Below are 12,557 nucleotides of genomic sequence, written 5' to 3'. Positions count from 1 at the left end.
AAAAAAAAAAAAAAAAAAAAAAAAAAAAAAAGAGTTGCCTTGATTGTTTTAACAGTGATTTCAAAGGAGAAAAAAATTGTCTTCATCATCTGAAAACTAAGTTAATTTTTTATGCTAATCATTTCATATCACTCCTTAATTATGCCATGAGGAAAGGACAGTTTATTTTGTTTTGTATCCTGCACAATTCCTGGATAAGCAATTAAGCAAAGGGCATGTTTGTACAATATAAAGGCACTCAGAGTTTAACAAGCATTAATTAAACAGATTTTCTCATTGGCAAAAATTGTAAGATGCTTACTTTCCGTAGAGACATTCTAAGCTTCCAGTTGTTTAAAGGGCTTGAACATAATCACAGAACAAGAGGCCAGAATGGGATGGGTTGGGACAAGAGGCATTCTGCTCATGCCCAGGGCAGAGGCAAAAGTCAGTAGTTTTTATCTCTTGAAGCTTGACAGTTCAAGTACCTCAGTGAATCTTCAACAGCTGGGTCACTCCAATGTTCTGTTCTCCTCATATCCATTCATTTATGCAGCAATAAACTGTTGTGAACATTCATCCTGAGTCCCACAAGGCAACCTGCTTTTTTGGCTTCATTTCAGGATTGACAGAAAAAATAGCCATGGCCTTCATTTCTAGTACCTCAGCCTAGTACCTTGGAGCTAGGAGAATCTGACTGGCCTGATGTGTGAAGGTCTTCATGGTAATACGTAATTACCAGTGTTAACATAGTGGATTACCTGCAGTGTTTCCCCCTTCAAGGCTGTATCAGTTAGCTAATGCCACAACAACGGAATGGAATGGAATAAGCCACCCCAAACACAGTGGCTTACAATACCATTATATATCTTCCTGAGATTCATAACCTCTGTTGGTCAGTGAGGGGGCAGCTGATCTAGACTGGGGTTGGCTGGGGCAGCTCTGCTTCATTCTGCAGTCAGCAAGGTTGGTTCTGCTCCAGGTGTCTCATCCTTCTGCTGGGACTGGCAGGCTAGCCAGGGCATGCCATTCTCATGGTTATGGCAAAGACATGGGAGGGCAAGCCCAAAGGCACAAGCATATTTCTAGCCTCTACTTGTGTCACCTCTACTAACATTCCATTGACCAAGGCAAGTCAAATAACCAAGTCCAGAGTGAAGGGATGAGGAAGTACAACCAACTACAGTGGGAGGGCATAGCAAAGTTACCAGTCAGAGGATGTGGATGTGTAATTACTGTCCTATTACTGGAGAGAAGAGAGGCTAGGAAGAGTTGGGAATAATCCAGTCTACTTACCCAGTGCTCTTTCAGTTCACTTTCTACCACCATCCACCCAATTCACGACAGCTGAAGAACTTAACTCCTCAATACAAATTTAGTTACAACGTATAACTGGAAGAATAAGTTTGATACTCTCAAACTCTGCATTCAAAATAGCCTCTTAAAAAAATTCCCACCTCACCATTTATCTCTAAAAGAAAGGATTACTATGAGAATGTGTATGTTGATTCAAATTTTTTTAATGATGACCCCAATCCAATAACTCATTCAGAGCTTTCTATTAATATTTCTGTTTGCCAAAAGCAGGTACGAGCTATCTGGGGAAAAAGCAAAGGAGTTCACTCAGAGAAAATACATCATTACACAGAACAATGTCTTCAAGTCATACTCCATTTTGTGTCCTTATACTAGAAGAGCAAACATGAAAAATTAGACTTTTTCATCAGTTTCTGAACTCCCTCATCCAATTGCTGGGGAAGGAAACTAGTTAAAAGCAGGGCAAAGCATGGGACAAAGGCATTGTAGAAGGGTCAAAAAAAAAAACAAACCAAAAAAAAGTGAAAAGGAGACTGAGAGGGTATAAACAATTCTTGCTTTCTTCAAGTTCTGCATATACAGCAAAAATAGAAGCAAATATCTATTACTTCAATTACAAGATAAACCTTTTACTTCTTTACCCCATTGTATCAAAAGCTGGACCCTCATAAAGCTCTGTCTGAGGAGGGAACAAAGTATTTGTTACCTGTGAACAAAGTTTTTTGTTTTTGCTTTGTTGTGTTGACTTGGTTATGAGTGATATCAGAACAAAATATCTTCATCTAGCTTAGCACTTTTTTCCAATAGACCCTTAAGAACACCAAGACTAAAATAACATCTGAGAGTCCCAGAAGTATTTTGAGCTGAGAGCATAACAAAAGCTCTGCTATGCTACATAAAATGGAGCTGAGATTCACAGATAATAACAATAATGCATTTCTGCTTCATGCTTTTCATCTTGATAGGCCTGAATTACCCACCCTCTACCTCAGAACCACTTTGCCGAAACTCCCTCCTCCAACCCAAGAGCCACCATCTGTCAGATCAGAAGGTTATGATGTCTCATGGCCACAGAAACAAGAACAATTCTCATACCTGAAATAAACTTCCTCCTTCATTTTGCACAAAGAAATGTTGCATTTAATTTAATGTGCATTCACAGCTGGGAAATCAGGTGCCAATTAATGAATGCATTGCCACGTATCTCAGGTTTATCGCCCATGGTTGATATGCCAAATCAGGTAATCTTTAAATTCACATTCATAATAAAAATGTACCAAAAGTCTCCATTTCTAAATGGCCTTCTCATTCTTCCAAGGATTCTAGAATTCACTCTGAGTTACTGCTAATGTACTTGATCCTAGGAATCAACAAGCAGAAAATAGATACCTTTAAGGAAAGGAGTTGCTTGTCTAAGGCACGAGCAAGTTCCAACATCATTGCACATGGCACCGCTGAATCAGTGGCTCCCACAAACACTCTGTTGTCCCAACGGGGAAAATACTTGGAGTCATAGTGGCAGGCGAGGACCAAATGTCGTTTAGCAGTGGGATTGAGGGTGCTGATGATATTTGAGAAAGACCGGTACCCATAGGGCGTCTGACTCAAGAAGGTGTCTATTTCCAAGACCCAGTCAGCCTGAAGCCTCTGAATTCGCTGCATGATGTGCTGGTCAAAACAAAAACCAAAAATTTAGATGTAAATGAACAGCTTTCATTTGTTAACTGTGATTTTAAAACTTAAGTAATGCCTTTCAAATTGCAATGCACACTTATTGTATTAATAGCAATATTGTTGTAATTAATAATTGCTGTGTATTGTTATTGTAATTAATAGCATTTTTCCTGTTTAAAGGAGAAGCTAATCATCTGCCTCTTACCTAAACTTCCCCTAACTAATCAATTTCAACCAATTGTTAATATTAACCAATGTTAATACTTTGATGCAGATCTTTTGACATATCTTCTCCTTGCTTATGCAAACCTAGAGTAGCATGCAAACACATATATTTGGCAGAGGAGTATATGTTTTTATAGGAAAGAATCCTACTTTATATATTACTCTGCCCTTGCTTTTCTCATTTAACAATATATTATGGACATGTCTACAAGTCAGGAGATAGAAATCCAGTTTGGTAGTAGTAAAGTACACTTTTAATATTTCTAGGAGGCTACAAAGTCATGTTTGAAAAATCAAGTAAACCAGCAACCTACAGGTCTGTATCTCTAAGCTCTTCAAGGAGAGCTGCAAAGGTAGCTCTTTCTGTCCCAAGTGCATAGCATGTTTCTAAGTTCAGCAAATGCTTTATATGTAATGAACACTAATAAAAGACAGCAATGCTCACCTAAGGATAATGTAGCAAGCTCCCATAACTGGGGGTGGTTGGGGATATTTCAGCTCTCTGCTCACTGTAAGAATTAGTAAGCAACTCTGAACCATCATAACATATCAAGCAGCTTTCCCTCTGCACCCAAGGCAGGTCGAGACACACTGCAAATGCTGGCAAATATAAAAGAGACTCTCTTTCCCCATCTCTGCTGACCACCTTGAGCCTTATACGGCAACACAGTGACCGACAGAAGAAAGCAACAGGTGGAGAAAGTAGCATCACTTCAGGAACTAGAAGTATTTTTTAAAGAACATATAGAATTTGTGATGTGAGATGTTATAGGTGAGTTCTTTACTGGTTCACTTGCCTTTTCCCATCCTTATTTTATCTTGGCTTCATTTTCCTATGTTCCTTGTTTTCGGTTTTGTTTTGTTTTATTTTGTTTTTAGGGCTTCACTCAGTCACCCAGGCTGGAGTGCAGTGGTGGAATCTTGGCTTACTGCAACCTCTGCCTCCTGGGTTCAAGCAATTCTCTTGCCTCTGCCTCCCGAGTAGCTGGAATAACAAACACATGCCACCATGCCTAATTTTTTTTTTTTAGAGATGGAGTTTTGCCATATTGACCAGGCTGGTCTCAAACTTCTGGCTCAAGTGATCCACCTGCCTTGGCCTCCCAAAGAGCTGGGATTAAAGGTGTGAACCACCATGCCCAGCCTGTTCCTTTTTTTTTCCCCCTCAAATATCATATACATCATCATAAATTGCCTTAAATTATTTTTATAAAAAGTCAAATGACAAACTAACATCAAAATAACTATTTGTCCCTCAATTAACATCTAACCAAAAACCAAAATTTCAGATCTGAACAGTTTATTTCTGGGATGGACCTTAAGATGATAAATAAATAACTGGAAATCAATGTGAGGGTTCCTTTTTTTTCATCCTCCAAAGAAATACAGGGTTTTCTGTCCTAGCCAAGTCCCATGTGGCCTGCGCTCACTAATGTGACATGACACGTAGGCAAGAACCTCAAAAAAACTGCAGCAGGAAGCTTCCAAGGAGAGGGGAATTTAAATGGGAGAGGACACTGATACTACAGTCAATCCCACAAAAGCCAACTAAATAAATGATTCCCCAGCTAGTCACTGCTTGCTTTTTACAGTGAGAGGACTTTGTCCTAAATAGCATTGTGTATGCAGTACCTTACCTTTCCTATTGCAAATCTGCATGCTGTCTTATCACAGAAGCAAACAAATGTTTATAACCTTTTTCAAAATCAGCATTCATAACTCTCCACAATTCTTAGTACTGTGCTTTGCTCACAGTAGGCTATCAGTAAATATGGGTTCATTGTAAGAATAAATATGAATTGATTTAAGGAGAATATATAAAATTATATGACACAAAAAATTAATAGTTTGAATAGAGAGAAATCACTATGCATCTAACATAAGTTTTTCTGAAGAATATGAAAATGACTTATCCCTAGACTGTAAAAAATATTTTTCCATAAAAAGGGTCATTAAAAAAAAAAAAAAAAAAACATATACTCCAGAACATCTGGTATCCAGATGATGAACTGCTACATAAAATGGCTTCTCCAACACCAATAGCAGATTGCGAGCATACAAAATGAATTGGTATTTTAAAAAATATATCTCTTAGCATTACTCAGGAGTTACACACAAACTTATTTCTCAACTTGTTACCAGGTCTTGACCATATCTGATGACCATGTTGACACTAAAATCCACAAGAGAATCAGCAGATATCCTCAAAAGAGTTTTTCCTGAAGGAACTTTTTTATTCAGCATAAATATTTTGTGTTTATCTTAGCAGCTAAGATAAATCATCTTTATAAACAATCAAATTGGCTGCATAACCTGATTAGCTCACCAGTATCCCTTGTTGTTTTGTTTTTGGCTTTCAGACTTAGTCTACAACTCCCCACTACAAGTCTCTAGGGAAACTTCCCAAACTACCACTACTATCATTGGAATACCCCAAAGCAGGGAGTGCGTGGCTGTGGCAGAGAATCTAAAGCAGCTGCGCTTCCCAACACCAAAGCAGCCAAGGGCTGGGCCCTCCAGGAGTGCCAAAAGGCAATTTAGAATATAGATCACACTTTGGGTTGCTATACATCTATGTTTTAAAATGGAGAGGAGAGAAAAAGGGAGAAAGAGAGTGAAAGAGATGAAGATAGAGATGAAGCAGAGATAGATGGAGACAGAGCAGAGAAAGAAAAAAATACAAAGATGAAGGCATGAGAGCGAGAGAGGCTATTACATAATATTCTAATTACATGATATTCTACTTCCAACAGGTCGTAGGGGGATTTCTTCTAGGTTAACACTAGTAAATGATCCTGGGTCTCATTTAATTAAACGTAAATTCTAGTTTCCAGGTTCTGATAAACGCTGACATCAGTAGACCAGATTTATTTGGAAGACACCTATTTTTCTGTATTTGCACTAAGTCTGCAAACACATCGTCATCAGCATGCTGACTTCTGCCACTTGAAGATGACTTCAGGTACCTCTTCCCTCTTGAGTGCACCATATATGAGTCCCTTGGGCTCCTCCTCTTAGGGGGCCGGTCTGAGGGTGCACCTGGGATCTATATGCCTGATGATGTTCAGTTTCAGTGGCTCAGATGCATTATGCATCTGTGGGGGATTTTACTCCCTGAAGTTTCTAGTTTGCCTCTTTTAGACAAAGGACATTGCTTACCCATTTGTAAGACTTTATCATCCTAATTTTTTAATTTTTTAATTTCTATCTCATAAATCAATGAAATAGCTCCAAATGTAATGCCTTCAAATTATTTATTTTACAAATAAATAATCTCCTCAAAATAAAAATATCCTAATAATCCAATAGGCAGCTTTGGGCTCATTGATCAGAGACCATGAAAATGCATAATACAGGACAGGGTTTCCCCAAAATATTATCTTTCTGTAAAAGAGAATCTATAGTAATACACATCTTTATTGATAACTACAAAATTTAATTCACAAACTAATTTTATACCAAGTTTACCCTTTTTTAATAGCTGAGGATCTTCTCTAGTTACATTATTGAAACTCTAAATCATAAAACATCTCATCTAGTGCTCAAACAGGCCTCAGGAGAAAAAAAAAGTTTCAATCATTTCTGTTTAAATTCAGTTCTGCATGAAAGGATCTAATCCTAGTCAAATTAAGGCCATTAGTGTAGTTACCTCATAATTACATTGTCATCCACCTCACTTTCGAAATGAGAATTCCTTTGTCTTCCACAGCTTAGGAGATAGGTCTCTAAAAATTCATGGTAATTTTCTTCTCAAAAAATTCTAAAACAGAATCTAAGTGACATATCTAACACAGCCATCAGCCAGAACATGTATAGGCAGCCCAGCAGTAGTTCCCAACACATTCTAAAATACTGTCTACAAATGTCTCATTTGCCTCCACCTCCATGATAGTGGAAAATGTTACTGAAACTTCAGTAACACTTTTAAATTAATATGTACCTTTTTAATCACAACAGTATCTATGTATATTATTTATGCTATATACTGTATTGTGTTGAAGGTAAAGATCTATAAGCAATGTTTGTTGCGTTCATGGATTTCCAGAGCACCAGAGCCTGCAGGCAAGGAACCTCAGGCCTGAAGTATGCATATCATTTCTGGGTATACACAGTGCTCTGGGCAAACAGTATGGGGAAATAAAAAAGGTTGGGTTGAATGGGAGGAGTAAGCATCGTAGACCTAGAGTTTTTCTAACAAGGAACTGAGGCTTTTGGAAAATGCCAGTTTTAAGAAAATGCTTGAGAGATAAGGACCAGGGAATATTGTTAAAGTGAACGCTATGTGCCTCACCCTTCAACTTGGGGGTGAGAAGACGGAGAGCTGGAGACATTTGAGTGCACGAAGCTCAGAGCTGATTCCTCCCAACTCTCCAGTGGTAGGATAGAGACCTCAAGCAGATTCTCACCTCATCACTGGTACGTGTATAGCCTAGAGCAAGTTAATTCACATACCTCAACCTTTTTAAATTCCTCACATTGAGATAATAGTAGCATCTACACACTGTTGTGAAGACTGAATGAGATGATCTATGCAAAAAACTCAGTAAAGTGCCTGACCCTGAAAAACTGCTCAGTGGAAGTCAGCCATCATCACTATTATTCCTTACTCTGCCTAAAGGTTAGACAGAACTATGGTGCCTGCAGGGTGTCTACCATCTAATTACTTAGGGAAGCCAGAGCTATTCAGATGGAAAACAGGAGGCTAATGGGGCAAGAGACATAGCATATCTAGGCTAGCCTGAGGGGCAGAGACTACACACTGGGTAGAAAGGAAGAGGCCAAGAGCTAGGCACCTGGGCCTTGCAGTTCTCACTCTGGGCACAGCAGTGGGTGCAAAGGTCTTTTGCCTGAGGAGTTTCAGAAGAGGATGTGAGGGGCCAGTCCCATTCATCCCAAACTGCCCCTCAAAATGGGGCTAGTCTGAATCAGATGAGAGGTTTCAGATTGCTTACAAGACTGACATTGAGGAGGCAAAGATACATTCAAGGTCTGACCCAGTTTGTTCTACCCTCCACAGCAGTAGTAAAATCAATGGGTCTTGAAATCAGTTTAGTGGGTTATGACCAGCATTTTTTAAGGACCAATAAAATCAAATTGACAATATTGTAGTAAAATGCAAGTAATAAGAGTATATTTTTCGTACAAGTTTTGTTTCAGTTAAATATACCAGTACATATGTGTGTATAAAATATAAAAGTCATTTTTTTTTTTACTGTGTGTCAGAGTCAGAAGTTTGAGAAGCACTGCCCTGAAGACAGGTAGCTTATCACCAGCCTTAACTCTCCCTCCAGGGACAAGACAATTTCCCTAGGGCGAATGATAAGGACTCCCTAAGGCTGTTGCTTTTGATTGTTTAGGATTCAAGAAAACTTGGTTGGGAGCCTCGGGGTGTGTTATTGAAGGATCCAGAGTTAAGGGCTGTGTAATGTTGTACCCCAGACAGAGATTTCACACCTAAACTATTGACATTAACGTGTACCACTTAATTCAAAACAGACGTGTACTCTCAGTTGTTTGATTTTTCTTGGTTGCCTGTTTGGTGAATAAGGTGATGACAGATCTGAATATTAGACACCTCAGAACTTCAGCCATAACATTATCCCTCATGGGAAAGCAAAGCATTCACAACCTTGAGGTTTGTGTCCCGTGTTCTCACCTGGCGAACAGCATAGCTTCCAGGCGATCCCGGGTATCGCTCTATCAGCAACCTCCGTAAGTCGTTTTGCCACATTTCAGAGATACTGGTGCCCTCTGCAATTTGCTGAAGAGCCGATGAATTCAAAATTGCTGGTTGGTGATAATTCTGAGGATTAAATAAAATTGTTTAACTGGCTATCATTTCATAATAAGTTTAAGACTCTGACATATTTGCAATTAATTGCTTAAAACTTCAAAAGAAGGGAGAATTTTATGTCAAATCAGGTAAATTAAGGTACTCAATTTTAAAATTGGGCTCTTAGGGCCAGGCATGGTGGCTCAAGCCTGTAATGTGTTACTCCTCTGGGAGGCTGAAGCAAGAGGACTGCTTGAGCCCAGGAGTTTGAGACCAGCCCTGGCAACATAATGAGAGTCTGTCTCTACAAAAAATGAAAAAAATAACTAGGCATGGGGGCATATGGTACATGTCCATCGTTCCAGGTACTCAAGAGGCTGAGGTGGGAGGATTGCTTGCTTGAGCCCAGGAGGTAGAGGCTGCAGTGAGCTGTGTTGGTGAGCACTACAGCCTGGGCAACAGAAGGAGACAAAAATTTAAAAAATAATGTAAAAACCCAACTGTTACCCTAAGTAAATCTTACACAGTTTAGAGGAAGAGTGATCATGGAAGACTTTATAGATTAGCCACAAATTAAGGGATCCTCGAATTTCAAGTGAGCCTAATTCAAAATTGTATAATAGTTACATGTTGAAATGGTCATTTTTTTATATATTAGGTTAAATAAAGTATATTATTAAAATTAACTTTACTTTTTTTTTACTTTTTAATGTATCTACTAGAAAAATTAAAATTACATATGTATCTTTTATAATTTTTTTTTGACATTGGGGTTTCTGTCACCCAGGCTGGGGTACAGTGGTGCAATCTCGGCTCACTGCAATCTCCACCTCCCGGGCTCAAGCTGTCCTCCCACCTCAGCTTCCAGAGTAGCTGGGTCATTATTTCTACCAGACACTGCCAACTCAGATGATTGTTGCAATTCCTTTCAGCCCACGTTTGGTGAGTCTATAGCCAACTAAATAGTAGACTTTTTCACTTCAATTAAAATTATTTTAAAATTCCATTAAAGCTCACATAACATTCAAATTTGTATTTTGGATGACTTCACATATACTGTATATTCTTACGATACTGGTAATGATGAACCATTCATTCATTACATGTTTATCAGGTACTTAATAACGGAATGTGTTACTCCTCTTCAACAGGAAGAGAATAATTGATCAGATGACATCCTTCCCTAAGGGGAAGGATGAGGATAACATAAGAATATTGAATTATTTGGAAGGTAAAATAGAAATTAGGGGAGGCCTATTTTATAGCTCCTTCCAGGACCAGCATTAGTTGAATATGTTTACATAGTCATGCAAGCATTTTTATTCCATATGAACCAGTCCATGTGACTGGTGTGAAACTGGGCTTAGAGAATGCTTATTGCCTAATCACGTATACTCATTTACACACTAAGATAGCTGTTTACTTTCTGGTAGTACCATGCAAAGAGCATGGGCTGTAGGATCAGACAGACCCTCTCAACTCAGCACCCCACCACCCATTAGCTATAACTCTTTTCAAGTTACTAAACCTCCTTAAGACTCAATTTCCTCATCTGTAAAACAAAGGTAATAACATCTGCATCCTAGGGTAACTAGAATTAAGTGAGCTAACATGTCAACTGCTATAGTAAACATTCAATGTGTTATTATTTCCTTCTATCAAACACTAAAGAGGCACAGAATGAATTTTAAAGCTGGAAAAGCCACTTAGAGATGCTCTAGCCTCCAGCCTCATTTATATCAGTGGAAACTGAGATTCATAGAAAACAGTTGACTTCCTAAGATTGTAGAAGAGTTACAGGTAAATCCACAAAAAGACCCCAGTCTGTGGATTTCCAATCCCGTGCTAGTTTTAATCCACCTCACTGTCTCATTTATGCACTTCCAGTTTACTCCTGAATATTGATGCTGTTCCTGCACATCAGAAAATTTGTGTTTGTTTACTGGTAGGACATTTTTAAATATATTTCCTTAGTAAATTTGTCAGTGCAACCTTTAAATCCCTTGGTATCTCCAGGATCTAAGTCCTCATGCCAGCTCCCAAACAGCAGTTGAAAAAAGAAAGCTGAAGCTGGAAGGCAAAGCAATAGAAATGTGTGAAGGGAAAAGAAGAAAATGGAGTCAAGAGGTCAGAAGGCTTCCATAGTTAATTATTACTCAACCTGGGCAACAGAAGCCTGTCTGGTCTCCCCCCTCACCCTTGCTCACCATGCTTCAGTCACCCTGGCATTTGGCCAGGCCCCAAATGCTCTGATGTTCTGCCCCCATGAAGCTTTGGCTCTGCAGTGCCTTCTGCCTTACAAGCTGTTTCCCTTCCTCTTCACCTGGCTAACTCCTGCTCACTTCAGCTTGCGGCTTAGAGGCCACTTTTTTGTGTGTTTACTTGTTTAATGTCTGTCTTCATATAAGACATCAGGTCCATAAGGGCTAGAACTCCCTCTCTCTCTGTTGTTTACCACACTCTCCCACACAGGGCACACAGCGCCCGGTTCATCTTGAGCATTTGATAACCATTGCGCAAATTAATCAAATAAGCAATCAACAGATGAACTATCTTTCTAAAATTATCTTTGCTAAGACTGTATTTATATAATAATAATGTGGGCATTTTTCTGCCATTGTAAATAGCAAATCTGTTGAATGCAGAAGCAAGCATAAAGACAGAAGAAACAGGAAGTTTGCAATGACCAGGAAGTGCTGTAGTTCAATGTTACTGGGCTTTGCTCTTTTTGAATTCCTGACAGTGGATGCTTCTGATGATGAAGAGCTAGGTTGACCCAAGTCACTATGACAACCAAAACTGTTGTGTCAAAGGCTGCTTGACCAGTGGCTCCTTGTCTATTTACTGTCCATTACTCTAGTCCAAAGCCCACCTGGTCACTGTGGACAGAAGCTTTCACTCCATGTCCACAGTGAAACAAAATCACCTGTGTTTAAATGGGTAGTTTCTAGAGGCTTGAAAGAGCTCTTAAGATATTTAAGAAAAAATAGGAACAAAATAAGTGCCCCTCCCCCAAGCATCTCTAACTATAAGAGATACTGTGGATGAAACCTAGTTGGCAAACAGCACTAAAAAATGCTTAATGGATAACTAAAGGGTAAGTCCAGCAGACAGACCAGGCCTATTGATGCTCATGAATCTAGAGACTTACATGTGTTTGCTTCTCAACCTCCTAGGCTCAACCATTTAATTAACATACTTCAGTAAAGAACCCTGACTCTCTTTGCCCCTCTGGGGCAAAGATGCCCCTGTGAAATCAGAGTCAAAAGCTTCCCAGTAAGTGAAGGACAGAGAAGAAGAAACAACCAACTACACTCAGTCAGTTACTTAAGTCTTCCATTCATTAAAGCCCTGTATGGAAAAGCATTTGACTTTTTCAACGTAATACCATGCAATGTTTAAGGAGTCTTATTCTCAGAACTCAATAAATATGCGGATTTAGGTGGAGATAAGATGAATAAGAGGAGAAAGCTAGATACAAACAGTGAGTTCAGCAGGAGGAAATTCACTCAGGCAAAAACAGCGTTGAACACAGTGGTAAATGCAAACCCCAATTTATTGTAGTTTATCTCAGTTAAAAGGCACTTAG

General features: G+C 39.1%; 1 protein-coding gene across 2 annotated transcripts in view; it reads right to left on the bottom strand.

Moving 5' to 3' along the window:
* Positions 1–12,557, bottom strand: part of QPCT (glutaminyl-peptide cyclotransferase) — a 40,009-nt gene that overhangs the window by 12,398 nt on the left and 15,054 nt on the right. For both annotated transcript variants that reach the window (XM_017534910.2, XM_017534909.1), the window contains exons 2-3: positions 8,852–8,998; positions 2,686–2,964 (exon numbers count right to left, since the gene is read on the bottom strand). In XM_017534910.2, the coding sequence (XP_017390399.1) occupies positions 2,686–2,964; positions 8,852–8,998 (426 nt within the window). The remainder of the gene's footprint in view (positions 1–2,685; positions 2,965–8,851; positions 8,999–12,557) is intronic.

The sequence above is a fragment of the Cebus imitator genome, unplaced genomic scaffold (assembly GCF_001604975.1).
Source record: "Cebus imitator isolate Cc_AM_T3 unplaced genomic scaffold, Cebus_imitator-1.0 Scaffold88, whole genome shotgun sequence".
In the NCBI taxonomy this organism is placed as follows: domain Eukaryota; kingdom Metazoa; phylum Chordata; class Mammalia; order Primates; family Cebidae; genus Cebus; species Cebus imitator.
This window is presented reverse-complemented; position numbering and strand designations above follow the sequence as displayed.